This window comes from Prionailurus bengalensis, chromosome D2, assembly GCF_016509475.1.
Source record: "Prionailurus bengalensis isolate Pbe53 chromosome D2, Fcat_Pben_1.1_paternal_pri, whole genome shotgun sequence".
Classification (NCBI taxonomy): Eukaryota; Metazoa; Chordata; class Mammalia; order Carnivora; family Felidae; genus Prionailurus; species Prionailurus bengalensis.
In genome coordinates, this window is record NC_057351.1 from 75,452,650 (window position 1) to 75,479,778 (window position 27,129).

General features: G+C 49.1%; 1 protein-coding gene across 2 annotated transcripts in view; it reads right to left on the minus strand.

Moving 5' to 3' along the window:
* The window catches only part of RGS10 (regulator of G protein signaling 10), a 41,673-nt gene that overhangs the window by 6,176 nt on the left and 8,368 nt on the right, over positions 1–27,129 (minus strand). For both annotated transcript variants that reach the window (XM_043597689.1, XM_043597690.1), the window contains exons 2-4: positions 22,469–22,587; positions 21,142–21,228; positions 9,306–9,449 (exon numbers count right to left, since the gene is read on the minus strand). In XM_043597689.1, coding sequence (XP_043453624.1) covers positions 9,306–9,449; positions 21,142–21,228; positions 22,469–22,587 — 350 coding nt within the window. The remainder of the gene's footprint in view (positions 1–9,305; positions 9,450–21,141; positions 21,229–22,468; positions 22,588–27,129) is intronic.

The following is a 27,129-nucleotide window of genomic DNA, read 5'->3' on the forward strand; positions in this document are numbered from 1 at the left end:
GTTCAAGAAGGTGGCCAGTGCTATGGTCTCTGAGATGACATCATCATTCAAGGAGTGGTATCTTCATGAGAAGGAAGGACACCACAGAGGGACACAGAGGGAAGAGACCATAGGTCTGAAGACAGAAGCATAGATCTGAGTGATGCTGCTATAAGCCAGGAACACCAAGGAATGCTAGCCCCCGCCAGGAGGAGGCAGGAAAAGATTCCTCCGTAGAACGTGCTGTCTCCCCCCACACCCAGACCCTCAGACATGCCTTCATACCTACACGTACGAAGTGTGAAAAAAGCAAGCCCTCTCCCTCCAGCCCTCAAGCCATGAAACGATGCAGAATCAGCTGGGCGTTGCAGATGCTGTCGGGCAGGGCACACACAGGGATGTCCCACCCCCCAAGTTCAAGACCATCTCCCCATCTTCTGAGTGGGAATGGGGTGAAATCAAGAGAAGGTCTGAGAGCAGCCTGCAGACAGCAGCTCAGGTCAGCCCTCGTCCCAACGTGCCAGGCTGGGCCATGGAAGTTTCTTGTCACCCTGGACAGTGCTTCCTGGACAGGCTTCCAAAGACGGATGCCATGCTGGGTGGGATCAGAACTCCAGAAAGAGGGTGGACATGGACGGAACAGGAGGGAGGCCGGCCCTCACAGGCCCACGGGGCTGTGCTGTCTCACTGAGCAGGGGACAATTGGTCAAATGCTCAAATCCCAGACCCAAATGACATGCTTTCTACATGAGGTGAAAGTATTTCACTTTTGCCTTTTGCCATAAGGAAGAGAGTTAAAAGCTATTCTAGCACCCACCCACCTTCTTCCCCTAAATACCTTTTTAAAGTTACTAAAAAAAATTTTTTTTTAAATCTCAAAGTATTTAAATACTACCCTTCCTGCCCCTGCCCCGCCCCTCATAAGGCAAACGGCTGTGGTGGACGCAGGGAGCCAACTTTTCGTCCATTTGAATGAAAACCCACGACCTGCCCTCTCTGGCTTTGCACACTGGAAAATGCCGATTTCGGGAGTGGACAAATCTTAATCTTTGGGGGCAGAGGTCAGCTGGCACCCACAAGACGGAGGCGCCCAGAATCCCCGGCTCCAGCCACCACCGCAGACTTGGAGCCGCAGGGGGGTGGGGGAGGGAGCGGACCCCCTATGACCCCGGAGGCATGGCGGCCCCTCCCTCACTGCTGGGTCCCCACCAGCCGGTCCACCCCTTCTTCTTGATGTCTAAAAAGGAAGTGTTTCTCTCTACTTGGGTTCTGGGGAAACTCAAAGAAACGACACTGCTAAAAAGGCGCCAGACGCACACGGTTCCTTTCTCTGTCAAGGATGTGGCCGGGAGCACTGACATCTCGATAGGGTCTTTTCTACATTGTTTTTAAACATCAGAGGCTGAGGGCTTCCTTTTCCGTGGAGGAGGCTGCCTCCATTGTGCCTTCCCCAGACAGACTTAGCACCAAGCCTGGGCGAGATTTAAGAAAGAAGAATGAGCAGCCTTGCTCCCCTCCCCCCAAACCTCCTTCACGGTCCAAGAAAGCCATGGTCTCAAGTTGCCATGTGCAATGACCTTGGTCCTTCCATCGTCTCCAGTCATGCTCTTCTGTGGAATTCAAACAAGAGGCTTCAGAGCAAGACAGGTATATAAATAAGGTGGCGCTGAGAAACTTACAGGAGCAGAGTTTTGTTTTAAATCACTGACATGGCGCAATCTCAAGTCACTGAGCAGATTTCAAAGCGTTCCATTCTTACACGTTCGGGGAAGGGTCTGGAAGGATCCGAAACATGCAAGAGTTCCCACCAGGGAGTGAGAGGGAAGGCACGCCCTGGGGGGTTTTAGCTTCTTACTTCAGACCCCCTGGGTTACGTGAATTTTCTTTTCTTCTCAGCAGTGAACATGCAGTTATTTAACAGTTAAAAATAATTTTTAAGATTAACCTGCTCAGCATCGTGAGTGACACGGTAACAGGGTATGCTCACGGCTAGTGCTGGCTCAGTGGGCCCCTGGGCCGGCCTTCCTCCCTGGAGTTCCTAGCCCTGCGGGCGAGCAGGACACGTGCGTCCAGCCCACTGAGCTGACAAGGCCAGCACAGACGGACGTTGTCATTTCTTGTACAGAGATACGCTTGCTAGGCTGCTGTGACCGGTTTGATCCCTTCATGTTGTAACTGGCTCTTGGTACCTGAGTAACTGACAGGGAGGTTCTAGAATCAGCCAGGCTGGAGGTGCAAAAGAGCACAACTGAGCCAGGGAGACAAAGTGGGAATGGAGAAGGTGAGAGCCCTGGCAGGTCTTTCAATGCCAAAGGCAGTGTCGCTGTAAAGCAAGTGTGAAAGGAAAATGGCGGCCCAGACCAGGAGGAGCTAAGAACAAATACCACTGCTTTGCGCGAGGCGGGTTCCCGTGGGGTGATGGGGAGGTGGGAAGAGTCCGGCTGAACCAGAAGCCCTGAGCCCAAGCTGTTTCCCCCTCTCCCAGCACTGTGACCTCAGGCTAGTCACATCACCTTCCCATGGAGCAAACTCTCTCACTGGTAAACTGAGGTGCCGGGTGCCACCTTCCCCAAGACTCCTCCAGAGTCAAATGAGAGGTACCCACGAAAGCACTGTGTAAACTGTGTAAACTTAATGTTTTCCCAGAATTCCAGTGTAGAAACCAGACATATACATTATTTGCTGCTTTTTAGTTGGGGACCTGAGGCACGTTGAGGGGAAGGTTGCGTGAACTCTGCTATGGTTCTGGAAGTCACATTATATCAGGATTTTTCCACCTCAGCACCACTGATACCTTGCCAGATAACTCTGTGTCTTGTGTGGGGCTGTCCTGTGCGCATATTTAGCAGCATCCTGGCCTCTACCCGCTAGGTGCCAATGGAGCCCCCACCCCAGTTGTGACAGCCAGAAAGGTCTCCACACACTACCCAGTATCCCTAGGGGGCAAAATCATCCCCAGTTAAGAACGACTGCATGAAATTAGAGGCGCCTGGGTGGCTCAGTCGGGTAAGTATCCAGTTCTTGGTTTCGGCCCAGGTCATGATCTCATGGTTTGTGAGTTTGAGCCCCACGTCGGGCTCCGTGCTGACTGTGTGGAGCCTGCTTGGGATTCTCTCTCCCTCTCTCTGTTGCTCCCATGCGCACACGCTCTCTCTCTAAATAAATAAATAAATAGACTTAAAAAAAAAAAAAAAAGAACTGCCTGAAATTAAAGTTATCTTCATGTGACGTTCTAAAGGACACACGCAGTTAATACTTACGGAGTAAGTAAGCACTAAGTAAGCACTTCACGGATACGACTGCGTTTCATCCTCACAACTGCCTTATCATAACCTCTGTTTCAAAACAAATGAGGAAACCGAGGCATACAGAGGGATTGCATCTTGCCCAATGTGTCACAGCTACTAAATTCTAAAGTCGAAGAAAAGGCGGACAAAATCAGGTCTAAGGAAATCAGGTGGTGGCTAGCAGGCAGCCACTTTTTAACACCAGGTTAAAAAGGTTTATGGACATTGAAGGTTTGTAGACTGCTTCGCTGTGCAGCTCCGAGAGGGAACAGAGCTTGCCAAAACCCCATGTTACAGATGAGGACACAGAGGCCACACTAAGAAAGGGACTCACCGGGGGCCAGACGGAGGCCAGACTGGAACATGAGCTCCCCCTTCCCCATCCTGGCTAACCCAACATACAGTGACAATGACAGTAAGTCTGAGCTCAGCACCCAGGAAGCGATGGGCAGTGGGGGAGGGGAAGACGGCAGGTGTCAGGCCATCGGGGTACAGATGATGAGCCTCGGTGAGGAGGCTGCAGGTTCACAGCTGGCAGAGATGGCCCTGCACCGAGGTACCATCGCTCTCTTGCACAGGCTGGTGAGGGACGGGTACAGCTGGAGCCGGGGATCACAGCCAAGGTGCCCAGCTTTTAAGAGGCCCAAATCTTATTAGCCTAACTGGCACATTCTATAAATAGTGACCGTTCAAGAGGCAGCTTGAATGGTTGGCTCAGTCGGTTAAGCCTTCAACTTCGGCTCAGTTCATGATCTCACGGTTTGTGGGTTCGAGCCCCATGTCAGGCTCTGTACTGACGGCTAAGAGCCTGGAGCTTGCTTCAGACTCTGTCTCCCTCTCCCTCTTCCCCTCCCTGGGCTCATGCTCTGTCTGTCTGTCTCTCTCTCTCAAAAATAAATAAACATAAAAAAATTTTTTTTGAGGGGTGCCTGGGTGGCTCAGTCAGTTAAGCATCCGATCAGCTCAGGTCATGATCTCACAGTTTGTGGGTTCGAGTCCTGCATCGGGCTCTGTGCTAACAGCTCGGAGCCTGGAGCGTGCTTCACATTCTGTGTCTCCCTCTCCCTTTCTGCCCCTCCCCTGCTCACACTCTGTCTCTCTCTCTCTCTCTCTCCAAAAATGATTAAACTTAAAAAATTTTGTAAATAATTTTTTTAAATAAATAAATAAATAAATAAATAAATAAATAGTTACCATTCAAAATCCTTGGGAGTAAACTGGTTACCGCAGCCTCAGGGCCTAACCCCTGCCAGTCGCTCCTGACTTACTTCCAGCCACACTGACGTCCTCCAACACACCTAGTGGATCCCCACCCCAGGGCCTATGTACTTGTTGTTGCCTCTCCTTGGAAGGTCCTGCCGCCTTTTCACCTGTCTTCCCCTGACCACTCAGGTCAGCCACCTCTTCAGGGAGCCCTCCCTGACCACTAGCTCCAAAGTAGGCCCCTCCCAGTCTCTCTTAGCCCATCACCTGTAGTCTTTCCTCCATAGCACCTGTTCTCCTCTGTCTTCACAGTCAGACGGGTGCCGATTTCCTTGCTGCACACACAGTTCCTAACACGGTGCCCAGCACATAGCGGGGCTCTCCCTCAATATTGCAGCATAAGGGAGTGAAGGAAAAAACAAATAACCAGCAAACCAACCACAACCGAAATAGACCTGCTAGTAGTGCATTTTTAAGAGAAAAAAAAAAAAAAAAAAAAAAAGACACTGCAGGAAATAGCACTTCATTGAAAAAAACCAACTCTTTGTAAGGTCGCCTCCTCCTTCCTGCTTCCCACAACTTAAATTTGTCCAACAGCAGCCTTTGATTCTAGGCTGAGGTTCCAAGGAAACAGCCACAGAACTACCCCCATCTCTCCTGGCCTTACCGGCATGTGCTGAGTACATGACTGGGCCATGTTTGCAGAACTGAGTTAAATCAGAGAAGGAGGGGCACCTGGGTGGCTCAGTAGGTTTAATGTCCGACTCCTGGTTCTGGCTCAGGTCATGATCTCACAGTCTGTGAGTTCGAGCCCCATGTCAGGCTCCTCGCTGACGGCATGGAGTCTGCTTGGGATCTCTCTCTCCCTCTGCCCCTCCCTGGTTTGCTCTCTCTCTCTCAAAAAATAAATTAATAAACATTGAAAATAAATAAAATAAATCAGAGAAGGATCTCTCCACTTCCATAGGTTTTCAAAGTAATTGTTTAAAGTTTAATTATTTGAGAAAGAGAGAGCACGTTCGCGAGCAAGTGGGGGAGGGTAGAGAAAAAGACAGAGGGAGAGAATCCCAAGCAGGCTCTGCAGTGCCAGCGCGGAGCACGATGTGGGGCTCGAAACCACAAATCTCAAGATCATGACCTAAGCCGAAGCTGGACATTCAACTGCTTGAGGCACCCACACGCCCCTCAGAGTAACAGAGTTTTATGCCCCAAACTTCTCTTAAGATCTCAAACTTAAGATATTAAAATGTCTAACCCGTTCTTCACAGAATACGCTGACCACAATTTAAGTTTTGCCTGATGCTCTGGGGTATCAGGATCACTCATGGTGTCACCATCCCGTAGCAAGGGATGCCCCCGGGGTGGTGCGTGGGGCTGAGGGCCCCCGCGCTTGGTGGCTCCAGATATCGCTGTGCTGTGGTTTTATGCTGACTTTCGCTTTTCTGTCTCCTCCCTGCCTGTCAGCTGTCGCCTCTTGCTGTCCAATCCGCCGTGACCTGAGGACCAGAGCCCGCTAGAACTGTGTGTAAACCAAGAGTAAATAGGACTTGAATGAAGACCCGAGAAGATGCACGGATGTCAGGTCTGCTCAGGGAGGATTTGCCCCCCTTCCAGGTTCCAGCTGCACCCTAAAGCCCACGCTGCCCTATCAGCACCTCCAGGGCTGGAGTGCTGCTGCCGTGACAAGGGGCTGAGGTTCCCTGGAGTCTTCCTGGTGAACGGGGTGCCCGGGGGCACGAGGCAGGCTGCTCAGACAGCACTGCAATGAAGCCAACAGCATGGAAGGAAGCCAGAGCCACTGAGGGGATCGGGGGGGGGGGGGGGGGGCGGTTAAGTTAGGTGAAATCTTGTGGTTCCGAATGCGCTCCTCCCAGCTTCTAACTCCTTCACTCGGAAAAACAGGGCCTTCCTGGGGGCCTTCTAGGAGCAGAGAACCACAGGCCATGCTGAGCACACATGTTGAGGGTTACCAGCAAGGCCCCTGAGAGGCAGTTTTCTGAAGTGAAACAGAACCCAAAGCCCTTCCCGGGGACTCACTGTGGAATCAGCTCAGAGTCCAAATACTTTGTTTTCACCCCGTTGTACCTTTGGAAGATAGTTAATGCCTCTTTCTCCCTCTCAAATAAATAAAATTTTTTAATGTTTATTTTTGAGAGAGAGAGAGAGAGAGAGAATGCGTGAGTGAGCATGAGTGGGGGAGGGGCAGAGAGGGAGACACAGAATCCAAAGCAGGATCCAGGCTCTGAGCCGTCAGCACGGAGCCCGACGCGGGGCTCGAACTCACAGACTGAGAGATCATGACCTGAGCCGAAGTGGGACGCTTAACCAACTGAGCCACCCAGACGCCCCTCAAATAAATGAATTTTAACAACAGCGTACAAAAATACTTTCTTTACATTAAGAACTCTGAACTGCATTGTGGCACAACAGTTACATGCACGTGCATGTACGTACTTATAGGAAAGAAAAGGAGGGAAAAATTTAGAGATCAGATGTTATTTGTGGGTTTTTTTCCAGGTATGGAATTATGAATTTTTTTCATCTTTATATTTTGATTTCCCAAGCTTCTTTGGCTAAGCATGTATGCCTTTTGTAGTTAAGTAAATAAAAGTAACCTTAAAACATATTTTTGTCACTTAAAAAAAAAAAATCTGCCTCTGTCCCTGTGGCTCCTCCCAACGTATGCCCGGTTCGCAGAGGCCCAGCCCCATTTTGAGATGTGCTGCAGACCTAACTGTAGGAAGTCTGGGTCCTTGGGAGCCCGAGGTCCCACCGTGTGGAGGGACGTCAGCCTGGTGCATTCCTCACTGCTACCTTGGCTCCTGCAGTCCCAGGAAATGGGATTGTCTATTCACACAGCCTCCAATCTGTCTGCATCAGTTGGTCTGTTGGGGCTTTGAGGGGCTGGGAGAGCCCTCCAGGCTGTGAGCCCGCCACAGAGAGTGCGGTCTTTGAAGGCAGGTGGACCAGAATGAATCTGGCCTCCAGCACTTCCTGCTACCTGCGTGACTTTGGAATAACAAACCACTCAGTCTCCCTGAACCTCGCTTTTCGCATCATCAAAACGGGAATAATAATAATACTCACTGGAGATTAACGAGAGAATACATGCCAAGTGGGCATCAGGCACTGACAGGCACCCCTGAACAGCAGATACTGTTAGTACTGACAATACCTAGAACATGGGGCGTTCAGCACAGGTTCTCAACGCTGGCTGTACTTTAAGGTTTATTTATTTATTTTGAGAGAGAGAGAAAGAAAATGCGGGCACGGACAGGGCAGAGAGAGAGAGGGTGAGAGAGAGAATCCCAAGCAGGCTCTGTAAGCACGGAGCCCAATTCGAGGCTTGAACTCATCAACCGTGAGATCATGACCCGAGCCAAAAGCAAGAGTCGGGTGCTCAACCGACTGAGCCACCCAGGCGCCCCTTTAGCTGTACTTTAAAGTACCCTAGGGAGCTTTAAAAGACTCTGAGGTCCAGGTAGGATAGATATCCTTAGACGGCTACAGCCACAAATTGCCTTTTCACTATATACTCTGCTTCCTTTCCCTCCATAAATCCATGCCCGTGGCATCCTTCCCATTGGTTCCAAACCACCACCTCCAGGAAGCCCTCAGCACGGCTCCCACACTCACTGGAATTCCTTCAATGCCAAAATTTGATTCAGGATTCACGCGGAATTTGCACCTGCCACTGTGTCGGTTGGAAAACATTGTCAAACCACTTGTCATATTTGTATTTTCTACCTGTATACTTGTTTCCTAATCTGATGCTGAGGAAAGATGGGGCGTCCTGGGTGTTGGGACATGCTCTGGGCTTGTGCACACTCCAGGCGATCAAAAAAGGGCCAACCAATGCATTGCACGGTTCTTAGATTGCAGTCCCAGGACCTGGAGCATCAGAGACCTTGTTAGGAAGGCAAAGTCTCAGGCCACCTGGGAACCACGAAAGTTGAAGATTACCTCTGGGGGTGGGGCCCAGGGTCTGTTTTAGCAAGCCCTCCAGATGGGCTTGCTCACCTTTGAGGGCTGCTGAATTAAGCTAAAAGCTAATTTCCAACTGTGTGCCAAGGAAGGCCTTCGCCCCCTCAGTAAGGCTAGGGTCAGCAGAAGTTGGATGTTCGTCTGCGTTCCATCATCTACAAGTGTGCAGATAACATTTTATAAGAACAGAGCACCCTCTGAATAGTCACATCTGCAAATTCCCGTCTAAGAAATCTCCGGAGTGTATTTTCATCCCTTTTCCTATTACTACTGGCATATCTCATAAAAAAAGCTTGCCAGAAAACTAATTTAGCCCTCAGAGGTCCATTTTTTAAACTCAATTTTTCCTGCTTTAAATGGAATAACGTGCCAAACATTAACCTTTTCATTCTAACTCATTATGAACTAGCTTATGGTCTTGGGCCACCAGAAATAGGCGGCAATGTGTAGATATTTGCATAAAAACAGCCTCAGGTCCCCTACCGCTTTGAGTGTTGCTTTCTAGATTTTTCTGTCTGTTCCTACCTTCAGCAGTTACATGCTGCTTCCTCAGTGTGGGCTCCTCAGATAGCTCAACCTCCCTTCTAATCTGGGTTGAGAAGACAGATAACCCTGTTGGTTCAAACTGTGTGTAGACCAAAAATAAGCAGGCCTGAGGGAGGTTCCTACGGATCAGATTCTGAGCCTGGCATTCTAGTCCCCTCTCGTTCACTGACCATGGCCCTTCAGTGTGCCTCAGTTTACCCAGCTGGAGGGGGCAGCTTCTGGGGCGTCTAACATTTAGTTTTAACTGAACTCTTCCAGCCTGGGAATAAATGTCAAATCAAGATGCAGGTAGGAAAGTTAGGTTACCTGGTCCTGGAGTTTCTGGAACATCAGTGGGTGTGGTTCTTCCAGTATCTTCTCATTGAGCCGGGACTGCCCCTCAACGTTGACTTGCGATGAGGCCTTACTGGACAGAAAGGTCATGTAGATCTCTTTTGCCTTTTCCTGCATCTGGAGGAGACACAGGGAGCCTGTTATCTGAGAGCCCAGCCCTTCCCACCTGAGCCCGGTTCTCTACTCTGGCCAGGCCCAGAAGTTGCCGTTGCTGCAAGAGAAGCAGCTTTGTAGCCCCTGGGGGCTCTGGCTGCTGCCTCGGAGCTAAGCTCTACCTGGGAGGGCTTGTGCTTGGCCTAGCCCCTTCCCTCCCTCCTTCCATGCATCTGTACCCACACCTCCTGTCCGGAAATTGCTACACTATCCATTCGGAAATGAAGACAGAAAGAATCCTGGCCCAGAGTGAATGACAATTCTACACCATTCAGGACCGTCCTGTGAAGTCTCCAAATTAAGGACTCAATCATTCATATATTGTTCAATCATAAAAAGAAATGAAGTTCTGATACAGGATACAGCACGGAATAACCTTGGAAACATTATGCCGAGTGAAAGAAGCCAGTGACTAAAGGCCATATACTACACGGTTCCATGTGTATTAAATAGCCAGAACAGGCAAATCCATAGGGACAGAAAGATGAGTGGTTGTCCAGGGCTGGGGGATGGGGGAGATGGGAAGTGACTGCAAATGGGTAAGAGGTTTCTCTTCAGGGTGATAAAAAAGTTCTGGAACTGGATGGTGGTGACGGCTCTACCACATTGAGAATGTACTTAATGCTGCTGAACGGTATACTTTAAGATGATTAAAACAGCAAAAACGAGAGCCCTAAAAAGCGATTAAGTGGTAAGAGTTATGCTGTGGGTATTTTACCACAATTTAAAAGCAAGTTAAACCGTGCACACAGATCCCAATCGGTTATCTAGCACCTACTATGCCCCAGACACATGCTAGGGGTTTTACATCCCTGAGCATCCAGCAGAGTGTCACTTCCTGTTGGAGCCACGTCCATGATGAGGACACAGAGGAGAGCTTATGTGGCTTATTTGAGGAGCCTGCAGGGAGACTGGGGGCTATTTGGCTCCAAAGCCTTGCATCCCCCCTATTCCACGCCTGGTGAGATACATCACCCCCTCCAGGTATACAGTCTGTGACATTCCAGGACACGGATTCTTTGGTACTGGGATGTGGGCATAAGCAAAGGGGAGAATGCTCGCTGCTCACACTGAGAGCATTCCCGCTGGAAAGCATCAGTCCTAAGTAGATGCAGGCCCTTAAAAGGCTTGTGAGCACAGCTGGACGAGGGGCACCCATCGGCACTCACGTTGCAATGAAAACCTACGTGGCTGGAGCAAACAAAAACACTCACGGTAAGTGCTCTGTCTTGAAAACAGCAGGGCGTCCCCAGAGGGTTCTATTTTCTCCCAAAGAAAGGAGGCACCTCGCTGGCAGCAAAGATGGGGCTTGGTTCTCTGAACATTCCAGCCTGACTAGTACTTCATCCCCCAGAGCTGGAAACAAATGCTTCGGACATGCAGCCACGGAGCCATGATGGGGGCGGGGGAGGAGGGGCCACGGAGGCTTCGTGGGGCCTAAAAAACTGCCATTCTCTCCAGAGAGCCCATCTGGGATCCCACATAGGCTGCAGAGCTTGGCTCAGAAAGCCCAGGCTCTGGAAACCTTTGGCCTTATAGAAACCACCAGAAGGCTTCACTGCCTGGTGCTTGAAAGGAGGGGGAAGGCAGTTCTGTAACCTATTTTGGTTCCAGGCACTAGTTGACAAAAGACGCCATGGGGCCGAGGCCTGACCATCCTGTCCTCCAGAAAGAAAGTCTGGACCGTATATGCAGGAAGACTACCCATGTGGGGGCCAACGCCCAAGGCCATGGTGTCATTTCTTGATCAACTATTACTGTGAACAATTAATTGATGCCAAACGCAATGATGCAGCTTAAGTTAACCATGGCTATTCCGAGGGACAGGCCTGGAGATGATCAGAGACGCAGATAGGGCAGCACTTTGGAGTTGCTTGCCTTTCAAAGACCCCCCACTCCACAAAGTCGTGAGCTTCACTCCCACCCCACACTCTGTCAGGGAGGAACATTCTTGGAAAACCACTTCCTGCTTGAACAATACTTTGCGAAAGTACACGAAATTTCAGCTAGTCTGGTGAACTCCATGCAGAGCTCTGGAAATAGAAATCTCTTTGGGTCTCCCCTCCCCCTTGAACATTCACACATACACACACACACGTTTTCCAGATGAGTCCAGGCTATCCTGGGTCTTCTGCAAAGGAGAAGTCCAATGAGTAGCCTGAGGCTTGGAGGGGCGGGGGGCGGGAGAGGTGGTGGAATTGGGAGAGGAGGCGGGTTGGGGGGCCTGTAGGTATCCAAGCCTCTGGGTGGCTCAGCACCACCCTGAGGTCCCCAGCCACCCCTCCTGAGTCTGTCTGGGAACGATGTGGGGTCCCCGAGGCACCCAGCCCAGGGCTGACCCGGCCCATGGCTGCCCCCACCTCCGACTGAACACACAGAGGGGACCGGCTGCAGTAGCAGAGCTTATCTGGGCCAGGATAGGAAGCGTGACTGAAAAGGGAAACCCTCAGACTGCAGACCACAAGCCAGTCACGGGAAGGCCTGGTGTCCATGCTGAGAATCTTAACAAAAAAGAAGAACCAGGTCTCTCGAGTTATTCTGGTAGATGTTCCATAGCTTTGTTAACCCTATCCTAGCTCCTGTTGGAACAGGAACAGAACATCCACCCCTGGGGAGCTGCCCGGGCCTACGGCTCTGGTTGTGATGGCCAGCTTCTCTTCTCCAGCCTTTACGGCCTCCGCCACAGCACCTGCCCTGCAGACAGCACCCCTGCCCAGCACCTGGCCCTGCCCCACCTGGGCCCCTCTGATGACTCCTGGCATCAACCTGAGGACTGTCTGTGGGCACGTCTATACTCACAGGAGCATCTCCCAGCCACCCCGAGAGTCTGGGGCCCTTCTTCCTGCCTGGCAATGCGTCAGCCATAACAGTGCTCGGGCAGAAGTCAGCAGTCAAACGCCACTCCCCACAAATGCATGGTTAGGAGAAGCAAGTTCGCTTTAACGTCAGCCCCAGAAATCTAGCCAGAAGAAGGACAAGGCAGCAGCACTGCGAAGCTCAGAAGATTGTTGCTTCGTATGTTCTGGCTCCTCGTCCTCATCCATTAAGTGAGCTGAAACTTTTTCCATTGGGAAAATAAAACAAAACCTCCTTCTACTCCACGTGCCCCTGGAGTCGATGACTTCCCCACTCATGACTTCTGGTCGAAACATCTCCAAGGAAGAGCGTGCATTTTGTGTCTCCATTTTCTCTGTGCCGCCCCTCCCTCCTCAACCCACTCAGCCTGGCTTCCTCCCACCTGCCAGCTGGGCCTCCCAGCAGCTCACTGATGGCACCGGTGCCTAAGCCCCTCAGACCTTCTTCTGGTTCGCTCTCTGGCCGCTGGCCACCCTCTCGGGATCCTCTAACACCTTCCTGTTTCTATCTGTCTCCTTTGTAGGCTCCTGTCTCTCTGTTCCCCCATAAATTCCAGGGTTCCTAGGACTTCTGCCCTAGGAAGACTGCTTTCCTAACCACATGCTCTCCCAAGATTTCAGCCCACCCTCTCCCCTCAACCTACTGACCATATAGAGCCAACTGACCTCTAGAAACGTGGGGCTGGATGTCCCGCAGACACCTCCAGCTTAACAGCAAGGAATGAAGTGGCCCATCCTGGCCAGCGGGTCCTGCAGTCTCTATTCCCAGAAGTTGGGGACGGTCCCCAATACCTGTCACCAACATCCATTCGCTCTGCCTCATGCACATATCCACCTGGCCCGTTCTCCATTCCCGCTGCTCTGCCAGAGATGCAGACGACGGGAGAGGCCACCCGAGAGAAATAAAGGGTCGAGCCACTACCTTCAGTCATAGCAGCTTCAGACAAAGAATGAGGCGAAGAAAATATCAAGCAGATGATTCGAGAATATTTCCGAGAACTGGCTCAGGAAATGGAAAGCAGTTGGAGGGACAGCAGATGACTCTGCAGAAAGCAACAAGAACAAATCTTTACCTGCAGGCGTGGGGAGGGAGTGCCGGCAAGGAAGGTCTGAAAATGGCAGGAACTCGGGGCATCAGGTAACCCAGACGGGAGGGATGAGGAGGACAGCAGAAAGAAGCCACTAAACTCCCAAGTCTCTGAGCCCCCAACCCTGAGCTGTTATCCCCGTCCCTTCTCCATGGGAGGCTAGACTTTTCTCCTCTACAGAAATTGACTCAGGGTGGGTGGGGGTTGGGGGGGGTTGCCTGGGTGGCTCAGTCAGTTGAGTGTCTGACTCTTGATATCAGCTCAGGTCTTGATCTCAGGGTTGTGTGTTCAAGCCCCCCCCCCACTGGGCTCCACATCCAGCATGGAACCTACTGGAAAGAAGGAAGGAAGGAAGGAAGGAAGGAAGGAAGGAAGGAAGGAAGGGAAGGAGGGAGGAAGAAAGGAAGAAAGAAAAATATTGACTCAGGAAAGCTGCAGAACAGAGGCATGAAGAGGACAAAGATGAGACACCAAACACTTAAATGGAATTCTACCATAGGCCTACCAGCAAAATCGTCCCAACCCAATGCACTGGAGATACATATGGTTTGTAAGCATATCAGGCTTGTGGCCACCAGGAAGAGACTACGGGGCCCCAGTCTAGAGAAAATAAAAGTAGAAAAAAATTCTACAGAAGGATGTGGAAATGAAGTTGAAATCTCCAAAAGAGAAGTAGGAACAAAGAGCCAAAGAGATTAAAAAAAAATAGGAGGGGGAGAAAAGATAAAATGAAGGGCTCAGTCCAGGCGGGGGAGAACCATCAGTGGGAAAGAGGCCAAAGAAAGTGGAGGGAAAGGAGTCACAAAAGGCAACAATAAACATAATAACACAGCATTCCCCAGAACTGCACACTGCCAGATTAAAAGGTTCCACCAAGTACCCACACGGTAAAGGAACCCCACCCCACCCCCAAGCCTCTGAGTGTACAGTTTTAGGATATTGGTGACGGGAGTGCCTGACTGGCTCAGTTGGTGGAGCACGTGACTCTTGATTTCAGGGTTCTGAGTTTGAGCCCCACGTTGGGTGTGGAGATTACTTAAAAATAAAATCTTAAAAAAAAAAAAAAAAGAATATCAGTGATGAAAAGAGCCTATACTATTCCCGAGGAGAGAAAAGCAAAAGAAACCAAACAGGTTACATATAAAATTCTAACTCCTGACAAAAACGGAAGACAAAGGGACAGTGTTTTCGAAGTTCTGAGGGACTTTCAACCTAGAATTCAATGCTGTGCTCTATCACATTATCAGTGAATGGGGAAAGTAGAAAAAAATTCACTCAACCGGATCTATAAATGTCCACCTGTCACGTCCCCTGTCTCAAGAAGCTACTGCTGGCTGTGCTGCACCAGCATGAGGGAGTGACTCAGGATGGAGGAGGGTCTGGGTCCCCGAAGCAGGCAAGGGGCCAGGGGATGCTGGTGGCGGCTGAGGAAGACCCGGGGATGCCTGGGTGGGAGCTGTGGTCAGAAGAGGATGGCCCTGGGTGAACTCCAGCTGCAGAGATAAACCAAGAGGCCCGAGCCCATGCAACACTGTTGAGAAGCGTTTCAGAGGGCTACTGGAGATTATGATGTTTTTCACGTTTATTTATTTTTGAGAGAGAGAGAGAGAGAGAGAGAGCATGAACAGGGGAGGGGCAGAGAGGGGAGGGACAGAACCCGAAGCAGGCTCCAGGCTCTAGGCTCTGAGCTGTCAGCACAGAGCCCCACACAGGGCTCAAACCCACGAACCGTGAGATCATGACCTGAGCCCTTCAGCTCAGCAGCAGACAAGAAAGAATAGTCTTAACCGTGAAAATACAGTCAACAGCGATGTGAGTAAGTGAAAGCTTAGCTATAGCAAGAGGAAGCTGGTAGATAGCATCTAAAAGTGCTGAGTTAGCTCAGAAGGAACAGGGGCGCAGGGCAGGCCAACGCCAGACCTAAACCACACTGGGAGCAGCTGAGCTCCGGTCAGACCAGCCTGGACCCAGCCAAGTTCATGCTGAAAGGCACAGCCCGAACCACAGGGAGAATGAAATCTGAGGGGTACTGTGGGGTAAACAGAATCAGCCCATCTTACTCCTGAAGGAACATGGGTCACTTTTGAATTTTTATTTAGTTTTTTTTTTTAAGTCTGTTTATTTATTTTGAGAGAGAGAGAGAGCAAGCAAGCGCAGGGGAGGGGAGAGAGAGAGAGGGAGAAAGAGAATCCCAAGCAGGCTTCATGCTGTCAGCTCGGAGCCCAACTTGGGGCTTGATCCCATGAATCATGAGACCATGACCTGAGCTGAAACCAACAGTCAGATGCTCAACCGCCCAAGCCAGCCAGGCGTCCCCACTTTTGGATTTTTAAATATTTTTTTTTATTTTTTTAATATTTATTTATTTTTGAGAGAAAGAGAGAGACAGAGCATGAACAGGGGAGGGGTAGAGAGAGAGGGAGATACAGAATCTGAAGTAGGCTCCAGGCTCTGAGCTGTCAGCACAGAGCCTGATGCGGGGCTCAAACTCACGAGCCGTGAGATCATGCCCTGAGCCGAAGTCGGACGCCCAACCGACGGAGCCACCCAGGCGCCCCCAATAATTTCTTTTTTAATAAAGAATATGGCATTTAGCTTTTTAGAAAAACCTTCACTAGTACTTTAAATAAGAAGCTCAAATGCTCTGAACCCTGGATCAAATTTTAGTGTTAAATAATATACGATAAAAATCATAAATACCATAGACCCCTTTCCCCATAACTCTGTAATTCTAAAACACTGTAAAAATGCAAGGTATCATTATACTTAATTGCCAGTGCAAGTTGCTCTTGGAGCAATGGCTTTTACAAATCTGTACAAACCGCCATATCCATCTCAATCTCTGTCACACAGTGAACAAGCCCAGTATGCACATGTTGCCAGATGAATGAATGAGTGAAGGAATGAATGAAGGAAGGAACGAATTCAGGGATACCCAAAGAATGAACACTTGGTTGGAGCTTTTCCTTAAGTTTTATAACTCATAAATGCTGCCTGTTTTTGTTTTTATTTCTTTTTAATGTTCATTTATTTTTGAGAGAGAGAGAAATACACAGAGTGTGAGCAGGGGAGGGGCAGAAAGAGGGAGACACAGAACTTGAAGCAGGCTCCAGGCTCTGAGCTGTCAGCACAGAGCCCGACGCGGGGCTCGAACTCACGAACTGCAAGATCATGACCCGAGCCAAAATTGGATGCTTAACCGACTGAGCCACCCAGGCACCCCAGTGCTGCTTGGTTTTAGAAGACAGACCCATCTCTCCTGATAATTCATGGGGAAGAGGCACTTGATAGAAAAATTTCAAGTCATAAAGACATTGGGAAGGGAGAGAAGTGCTTTAAACGCTGCCTGAGTATGAACACCCCAAAAGGTACAACCACCCCAGGAACCCCAAGGAGGGCAGGGGTGTGGGGCGTCACCCTCCCAACTTCCTAAAGCCCAGCATCCCTGCCACACATGCACAGTGTCAAGACCGTCCCGATCTAAGGGGCCTGCCAGGAGGCGAAGCACAGGCCAGGGAAGACAGCGGGAGCACAGCACTGTTCCACTGTTTGGAGTTCTGAGAATACATGTCCGTCCCTAAGGCTGTAACTGCAGTGTGAGGGGAGGGGAGGGGGGTGGGCTCCCATCCCTGGTGGGTCCTCAGGTGCCAGCTGACCTGAGTGGGGAGAACCAGAAGTCCGCACTGCACCAGGCTGCTCTGGGTACTTGGAGACAGTGGGGAGAAAACAGACAACCATCTCAGACCCACAGAGCCTGCATGATAGAGGGACGAGAAGACAGTATCGAAAGGAAGTAAAGAAATAAAGATGCCAAATAAGTTGGTAAGTGCTCTGGAGAGTTCTAGCTGGATAATCCTAGTAAAAGCATGAAAAAACAAGCCAGCACGGGTCCTATTTAAAATAATGGGGCAGGGGCACCCGGGCGGCTCAGTCACTTGAACGTCCAATTCTTGATTTCGGCTCAGGTCACGATCCTAGGGGCATGAGATCAAGCCCCACATCGGGCTGAACGTGGAGCCTGCTTGGGATTCTCCCTCCCTCTCTTTCTCTCTCCTCCTGCCCCTCACTCCAACTTGTGCTCTCTCTCAAAATAAATACACATTAAAAAAAATAAATAAAATAACAGAGGCAAAGTAAGATTCGCATCCATCCTGCCACCACCTTGGCTCACTGTAGAGTTGCCCCCCCCACAGACTCCCCGCTGGACCAGACGTGACAAGTCTTGTGAAATTCGCTTGGGCCCACTTCCCATCCTCCACTTTTTAAAATTAGTGATTTAGAGTTGACTCCTGGTTTTACTTCCCCTGTAGCCAGACGCACTAGAGAATACCCAGGCCCTGCAGTCGGAGACCTGGGTCTGCACCAAGCTGGGCAGCCTCGGCAACTTCTGTGTAACCTCCCAAACCACAGCCCACACATCTGGAAGGATGGGGCCAGTCATGAGGCTCAGTGTGATAACCCAGACTGACGACTGAGCCACACGGGCCTCACCGATGCTTCCTCTCTCCCTCCCTCCCTCCCTCCCTCCCTCCCTCCCTTCCTTCCTTCCTCCCTTCCTTCCCAACCCCATCTGCATTCACTGCCCCAGACCAATCGCCGCCAGGCACGTTCCAGGCTTAAGGACACTAAACCTCCAAGGGGTTTTAGGCTGGGCACCAGGAGAGGGAGTGCGGCGAAGGGCTCCCAGATTCTGGAAGCTCTGTCCGTAGGGTGTGGATGTGCAACCCGACACCGGGGCTTTCCAGTGTCCACCTTGGCCCCAGGCTCTCCAGGTGTGGGCTCCCCTCCCTCCCCAGCCTCACACACAGCAGAAACACCCTGCCCCTCAAGCACCACTGTCCCGCCACCCATTCTTCCTTCGCCCTTCTCGCCAGGCATTCCTCCTCACATGCTGGCCCCTCTTCCAGGAACACTACCCCCACCCCCAAAGTCCACTTCAGTGTTACCTTCCCTAACCCACCGACCCCCACCTGTGTTCCCACAGAACCCACACTTCCCATTTCTCTGCTCAGCACACTTGGCAAGGCTTATTTAACAAGTTGCTTCGCCAATCGATGCCCGTTCCCTAAAGTAGCTCATCTGTCTTGTCCCTGGGTGTCTCTTCACAAGGCCTGGTCCTGAGCAGGCATTCCACAAAGATCAGGTCAACTCGGCTGAACCAAAGGACAGACCAGCCCGGTGTGCAGGCAGAGCGGCTTGGGGGACCTCAGAACGCTGGTCCAAGTCCCAGCTCAGCCGCAGGGGGATCTCAACCTCCTGATGAGGACAACGTGGCAGGGGGGCCAGGGGAGAGGGCTGGCTGATCTGTAGGCCCCCCTCACCCTCAACACACAAAGAATATGGCAGAAAAATGAACATCATCTGTTTGCCTGCTTGACTGTCAGCCCGGGTTTTAGACTGAGGCTGGGCAAATCAATTACACGGTGCAGCATTTATGAACAGTGGTCCCTGGGCCCTGTCCTGGATATGGGGCCAAAGGGAAACTGAGTGCTTCTGGCTCCAGGGTGGCATCCTAGCTTTCCAAGGCAGGCGGGACCATCTGCTCCCTTTTCCCCAGAGGCCATTCACCACCCGGGAGGCTCAGACAAAGTCATCCAAGGAGAAGAAGAAGCTTGAAAGAAGCAAATGCCAAGAGTCCTTCCTGGGAAGGCTTTCTAGGCTGACCTAAGAAATTTGAGCTAAAGAGAACAAATCTTAGCATCTGTCCTTGCCCCCACTGAGAGGAAAGCAGTGGAAAGAAGGCCCCTTTGCTCCATCTTGGGAGAAGTGTGTCTGAGTCAGGAAAAGGCTTTGAATAAACCAATGATGAACACTTTCCAAGTTGTCGTCTACAAACACATAACGGCTGCCGGCCTCGTGGAGTCCGGCTTTTGGAGACAGAGGCTCAAGACTGGTAGCCCACAGGCTGCATCTGCCCAGGGATGTGTTTCATTTGGCAGGCAAGGTTTTCCATCTTTTGAAAATCAGTTCCAACATTTATAGAATCGAGTGGTTTCATAAGAATCCGAACGCCCAATTTCTCTGGAAAACCAGGCCGTACCGGGCTGAAGAAGGTAGAAGGGGCCTCAGGAAGAAAGGCCCGCCCCTCAGGGTTCTGGGGGCAAGGGTGGGCAAGTGAAGATGTAGGTGGGCAGAACTCGAAGCATGGGGAAGCCCAGAGAGCCACAGACCCCCAAGCGCTCGCTGCCAAAGTCAGCCACACTCAGCCGCAGCCGCTGGAGGCAATGCTGGCTGCCCACAGTGGCCCCAGTCCCCACTACTCCCTATAGCCTCACACCAAAAGCCTTGCGGATGCATGTTCCTCACCAGCCCCTGTAGGCATTTAGCTGGGAGCCTCTTAGACATACACAGGCACAGGCTTCACAAACACACCCGATCCACAGGCCTCCTTCCCCGTAATCTCCTCCACCTCCCCTCGCACTCAACCTTCAAGGACAGAAAATCCACTGACGTCAGAATTAAAGGCGACCTCCTGCAAAAAGCACACATATGCCCAGGAGAACCCTGGGTTCTCTGTGGGACCCCTGCCAATGGCAGGATGTTTTGTAAAGATACGTTGAATAATTGAAAATCTATCTGATTTGAGTAGCACTTTTATTGCCACACATCTGCTTATCGTTTTACTACATCCGTACAAAATGCCAACACGTCAAACTCTGGGGAAGCATCCTCGTAACTTATTCATGAAGAAAAAAAATCGTGTGCGACGATGAACTTGAAACGACATAAATTGTCATTTTTGCTTTAAATACTTGTCCATCTGAACTGCTCCATTTAAAAATTAACACACTTTTGGGGGCGCCTGGGTGGCGCAGTCGGTTAAGCGTCCGACTTCCGCTCAGGTCACGATCTCGCGGTCCGTGAGTTCGAGCCCCGCGTCGGGCTCTGGGCTGATGGCTCAGAGCCTGGAGCCTGTTTCCGATTCTGTGTCTCCCTCTCTCTCTGCCCCTCCCCTGTTCATGCTCTGTCTCTCTCTGTCCCAAAAAAAATAAATAAATAAACGTTGAAAAAAAAAAATAAATAAATAAAAATTAACACACTTTTTAAAACTATTAATATTTGATCCACCCAAGAGACCTAATCTGAAGCTTCAGTCTTTCCCCAAATCCAATATAGATCTGATTTCTTTAGGCAATTTCTTTTCTTTTTAAGCAATTTTTTAATGTTTATTATTTTTGAGAGAGAGAGCATGTTGTACGTGCATGTGTGCACTCGAGTGGGGCAGGGGCAGAGAGAGAGGCAGAATCCGAAGCAGGCTCCAGGCTCTGAGCTGTCAGCACAGAGCCCAACACGGGGCTGGAACTCACGAACCATTAAGATCATGACCTGAGCTGAAGTTGGACACTTAACCGACTGAGCCACCCAGGCAGGCACCCCTCTTTAGGCAATTTCAAAGCCTACTGGCAAGGCAGCTGAACTATTTTTTTTTTTATTCTTTTTTAACGTTTATTCATTTTTAAGAGACAGAGGGAAACAGAGCGCAAGCAGGGGAGGGGCAGAGAGAGAGGGAGACACAGAATCTGAAACAGACTCCAGGCTCTGAACTATCAGCACAGAGCCCGACGCACGGTTTGAACCCATGAACCGTGTGATCAGGACCTGAGCCAAAGTCGAACGCTTAACTGACTGAGCCACCCAGGCACCCCAAGGCAGCTGAACTTTATAAGGAGAGAAAAAATTATCAAGAATGTGATTAAAGACTGGAAGAAATACCTGCTTCTTATCCTGTGTTTTCTTAAAATCTTCACACGCTAGCCAAAATAAAACATTTTCTTCACTGAATTCCTTTTTTAAAAATTCCTGTGAATAAAAAGAAGAAACAACATCAAGCAGTATTCCACTTTAACAACAAACAAACAAACAAACAAGCAAACAAATAATGTGTTTCTCTCCAAGGACTGGTTTGGCAAAATTCAACAAATGACTATGGTGCAGTCACCCTGCAAAAAACTCCATCCTGAAAAACAAAGTGCATGTTTAATGTTAAAGCTAGAATTTCATACGCATTTGAACTTAATGACTTTGACACTGTGAGGAAGAGTAAAAATGAAGCAAGAATCTACTCACTAAGGCTAAGCTGGCAATAAATTACCAAAGAGTAAATTAAAGTGGGAGATATATTAGTTCCTTCCAGACAGTGTTTAAACAAAGTACATTCCTCTAAAATCAGCCCCATTTTTTTAAACAAAAGGAAAGAAAACCTATTAAGCATGTCTGAAAATGCCACGATGAAAACGATTTTAAGTTGGAGGTGAGTTTTCGTTTGGCAGACGCTGGGGAGTTAGCAGTACACCCTGTTATCCCGCTGTGCGCAGGAAAGCGTCCTCCGTGAGATCCAGACAGGGCTCGCAATGGCCTGGTGTCCGGGAATGGCAGTAGACTAGCCGTCACCCCTCCCTCGGCACCAAAACAGGGACCGACAGCATCAGGGCTTGCCCTGACCTGGCCCAAGACTTAAAGACAGGAGTTGGTGGGACTCAGGCAGACACCGGGCATTCTCAGAAGTCACACGCGGTTCTTCTGACACCTGGGGTTTCTGCGAGCCAGAGCAGCTCTTTGTCGGCAGGACTGACACTTCCCATCCATCCACCCTCCTCTCTGGGTTCAACCTCACTTTTCTAGCTGTTGTCCACCCCTCTCACTCTATTAATAATGAGTCCTGGGAATCCCCAATGCACAAGGGAACAAACCTTCACATCAGAGAGACCCAGACCACCCCCTCCCAGGTGTCACAGAGCTGGAAATTCTTTGTAGATTCTGCCAGCGAGCACGGTACCTCGTCCCCGTCACCCCTACCCGCTCCCATCCAGCCAGATGAAAACCAGAAACAGTCTGTGTATGCCCCTCAGTTCTGGTCCATGGCCATCCAGGAAAGCCATCTCGGCCATGACAACTGAAAAGTCCTTATTCTCAGTGTTAAACAGTGTTTAACATTTTCAGTGTTAAAAAAAAAAAAAAACAACATCCTGTGTTTCCCCCACAGACATCTAAACTTCTTCGTGGGTTGCATCAATCCCGGTCAACAATGAAAAAGGCAAACCCTAAATCTTTTCACGCCTTCTGGGTCTTCAAGCAGATTCTCCAGAGAGGCTGCCCATTTGGCTGTGCTCTTGGGGTTCTGGTGGCTGCTGCTGGGACTCCCATCACTGCTGTGGATGTCTGCAAAGCAAAGTTCAGGATGTGTTTGTGGCTCAAAGATACTTTCATTTTAAAATACCTGCATATAATGGTCATCAAAATCATCATCATCATCAAGATCATCATCATCAAATATATATTATGTGCCAGGATAATTATATTCTAGGCACTTAACCCAGGGAAATCATTCCAGTCCTGATAATGACCTTATGAAGTAGGCACTGCCATTTTCTCCATGTTACAGGTTAGGGAAACTGAGGCTCAGAGCAATGACAAAAGGGCCTTGCCATTTTGTACCACTCTCCATCCATCCTTCCTCCATCCACATGACCACTGGCCAACCCTCAGGCAGCCCTCAAGTCTCATTCAAGCCATCTTCCCAGGGACCCCGACTCCATGGCTGCTCCTTCCCCATTACACTTTGTGCACAGTCTTGTAACTATCGTGCTGTGTTGTGATTATTTGTACGACTGACTCAGTCGTCTGAAAGCTTCTGTCTATCTTTACCTTGAATCTGCAACATGTGGCTCATTGCCTGACACATAAATAAAAGTATGTCCCAGGGCTGGGATGGAGCGGGAAAAGGGAGCACTGGCTTTAGGTGCAAAATTTCAGGGGGTTGCCTCGCCCCCAAAAAACAACCTCAGGCATGAACATAAATGGTATTTTCATGCATGATTTTGAAAAATCGAAATTAATGGAAAGAATTCCATCATGAGCAAAATAGCAAAATTTTAAATAAAGACAGGATGGGTATTACTGATTTTTCGTTTTGCCTCAGGCTCCAATATGGCTCAGCATCACACTGTTCCTCTGTGTGTAGACTGAATGAATGACTGACTGCACCTGCACATCTGATGCATTCTCTTCCTCAAGACACCTGCAAAGTCCCTTGACTGAAGGAAAGGGGACAGGGGACCTCCAGCTAACACACTGTGGCTACTCGCCTGAGAGGAAGTGACAGCACAAACATGCCTCGTTCTCCAGAATGTGGCCCCTTCCTGGAGTCAAGGAAAAACCATGGAATGCCACTTCGGGTGGGCCCAGGTTCCAAACAAACCCAGTTCGGCCAATTCAAACTGTGTGGTAAGGGGCAACATTCTGTGTGGAAGGTAAAGATAATCCTCCTCTCTCTCCCATTATCCAAGGACTAAAAGAGGAAGCACACCAGCCATCTAGAAGCTCCCACTGCACTCTCAACAAACGTTAGTTCCTCTCTCCTCTTCCCTAAAATAATGATCTATCAAGTGAACTATTTTTATACCTAATATTTTTTTCTCCATTGCCTTTTTGTTTTCAAAGTAGAAACATGTTTCCATAAAGAAAAGTTTGAACGTAGGAGAAAACAAGCTTTTAACTAAAAAATCGGCAAAGCAAACCATTCGAAAAGGATAAATGAAAAAAAAGTCTTATAAATATTAATTGCTGCAAATAGCCAGGATGCCATACAGTTTAAAATGTTTTGCTTTAGTTGTTGTCGTTGTTGTTGTTGTTTTTAATGTTTATTTATTTATTTTGAGAAAGAGACAGAGAGACAGAGAGCGCACAAGCAGGGGAGGGACAGAGAGACAGGGAGACACATCTGAAGCAGGCCCCAGGTTCCAAGTTGTCAGGACAGAGCCTGAGGCGGGGCTCGAACTCACGGAGCTGTGAAATCATGACCTGAACGGAAGCTGGATGCTTAACCAACTGAGCCACCCAGGTGCCCCTCAAATGTTTTTGGAGGGAAGTCATATCATGATACATTGTACTTAATAGTAACTCATCTTCCATGATCTTTCATGTTCTATTGGGGATCAACACACGTGTTAATTTCTCAAGCAGCTGACACTGTCTCCCAGCATCTGGGAAAACTACCTGGATTTATTTTATTTATTTATTTTTTAAGTTTATTTTTATTTATTTTAAGAGAGAGAGAGCAAACAGGGGAAGGTGGGGGGGGGAGGGTGGACAGACCCCAAGCAGGCTCCTCACTGTCAGTGCAGAGCCTGACGCAGGGTTTGAACTCACAAACTGTGAGATCATAACCTGAGCCAAAATCAAGAGTCAGATGCTTAACGACTAAGCCACCCAGGCGCCCAACCACCTGGATTTTAGACATTCACTGGCTGACTCTGGCTGAACAAAACAGAAGCCAGAAACCCCAGCTGGGCGCTGTGTTTCAATACGCATTGGTGATGGAGCACATAAGAGAATTATTTGGGACAAATCTATTCCTCTAATCGCGAAGCAAACTCACTCGAACACATCACAAATGGACCCGACGCTTCTCTAAAGTGAATCTTCAGTTCGTGGATATTAAATTAGTCCCCTGCTCTCTTTGCAAATGCTAGAATGGCAAGCTTCTAAACACCGAGTTTCTTCCCCACACAGTATAAATCAAGTTAAAAGGTCATTATTATAAGAAAGTTCTGCAAGAGGGTTCATTCTGCCAAGCATTTCACCAATTTACGGTCCTGTCCTTGAATACAGCTTGACAATTTACTCCATTTCCTCAGCAGACCTTCTCTTAAGTAAATAAATGCAGAGACACAAGTGGGCTATTCCGGGAACAGTCTTAGGCAGCCACAAATTCCTCTCCGTGTCGCAGAACACCTACTTTGCCCATAAGTTTTCAACCTAGGTCTGAAAGGATTCCAAGACTCCTGGCATTCTTTTCAATAATAAACCAAACCACCCTTGGGCTTTCGCTGCCACACTGTCTTGAAAATAAATACACTTGGTGGATTCTCATGTAGCCAAAAGAGTTAACCAGATTGTCTGGTTAACTGAGAGAGAGGATATCTGGCCCCACCATGAGATAATTGTACCTCCCCTACCCTTTATTTCATACTCTAATCATTTGGCATATTAGGCTTCTGTGCCAGCTTTCACTTGAACAAAAAGTCTTAGAATTCAATACCCACTAGTCTGGTCTAGTCCCCTTATTTTCCTTACTGGGAAATAAAGGTTCAGGGGTAAAATGAACTAGAACTCCTCGATGGAACCAGTAGGCGATTGTCCCTATAAGGACCACCTCCACAGAACCCCAGACTGCTCCAGAACCCGGGGACTTTGCAAAATAAATGGCCCTTCCTCTCAGTTCTCTGTGGGGCTACCACCTCCGTGCCACCAAGAGTAAAGGAATACATCTCCCACAACACTGTTACAGAAGGGCACGGAATTTCCAGAGCTGGCTCAGAAAGGACACCAAGATATAGCTCACTACTCTCCTTGGCCGTGGTTACTAGTGTCTGGGTTTGCTGCCCTGGACAGAGACAAAATCCAGGGCACCCGGGGAGCTCAGTCAGTTAAGTGTCAGACTTCAGCTCAGGTCACGATCTCAAGATTCGTGGGTTCGAGCCCCACATGGGCTCTGTGCTGACAGCTCGGAGCCTGGAGCCTGCTTCGGATTCTGTGCATCTCCCTCTTTCTCTCTCTGCCCCTCCCCAACTCGTGCTGTCTCCCTCTCTGTCTCTCTGTCTCTCTCTCAAAAATAAACATACACTATGAAAACCAATTTGACAATAAATTATATTTTAAAAAAACAACAAAAAAAGAAACAAATAATAAACATGCATTAAAAAACAAACAAACAAGTTCCTTCTTGCCTTTCTGCCCACCTTCTGCCCCAACTATCCTGACCATAGGAATCTTCTACCCACACTCTGTCTGCCATGTTTTCTCACTTTCCCCAGAAATACTGGTTTGAATTTTTCGAAGACTTCCTGATTGTCTTTCAAAAGCCTGATGGAGGCTTCTGGCTACACCTGTTTTTCTTAATCCTTCTTGATTGGTAGCAACATGCATAGATAGCTCTGGAGAGAGCAGCATTTGCACACTCCATTCATTTAATGATGTATCTCTTTTCCAAGTCATTATCCTGACCTCCAGCGAGACTGAGCAGAGGCCCGCCCCATTGGGTACTACTCTAGAGATTGCCCCTTAACTCGGGGTATTTCTACTCAGGGTCCCTGCTCAGGAGACTTTCACTACTTCCCAATGCACATATGTAAAGGCGTCCTAAGATAAGTTCACCTTCAATGTTACAATCAGTCCAATAATTATAAGAAAAACAAATAACCTCTCTCCATAGCAAGCAGGGTTACATCTGAACTTAAGAATAAAACAAAATCAAGAGTTCCCAGCTTCTCAACTCCCGGCACTTGGAGCCATAAAGGTGTAATATTCCCCCTTTGCTTTTTCATTGACAAAAGTTGCCCGTTGGGGTGGATTACACAAGAAAGCAAGCTTGGAATGCACAAGTGGGAAAAAACAGTCAAACATATTTTTCTAGCAGCTTTAAGATCACTCAAGCTAGTAACGAATTATTCCTGATAACATTTGTTTGTTTCAATTTTGTCCAGATCTGTTTATCTTTTCTTATTGTTTTTAGTTCACCTATAAAATATTTTTGCAATGGAAAAAAATTTTTTTTAATTTTTTAAGCTTATTTATTTTTAGAAAGAGAGACAGAGAGCAAGAAGGGGAGGGACTGAGAGAGGGAGAGAGAGAGAGAATCCCAAGTAGGCTCTAGGCCGTCAGTGTGGGGCTTGAACTCACAAACCGTGAGATCATAACCTG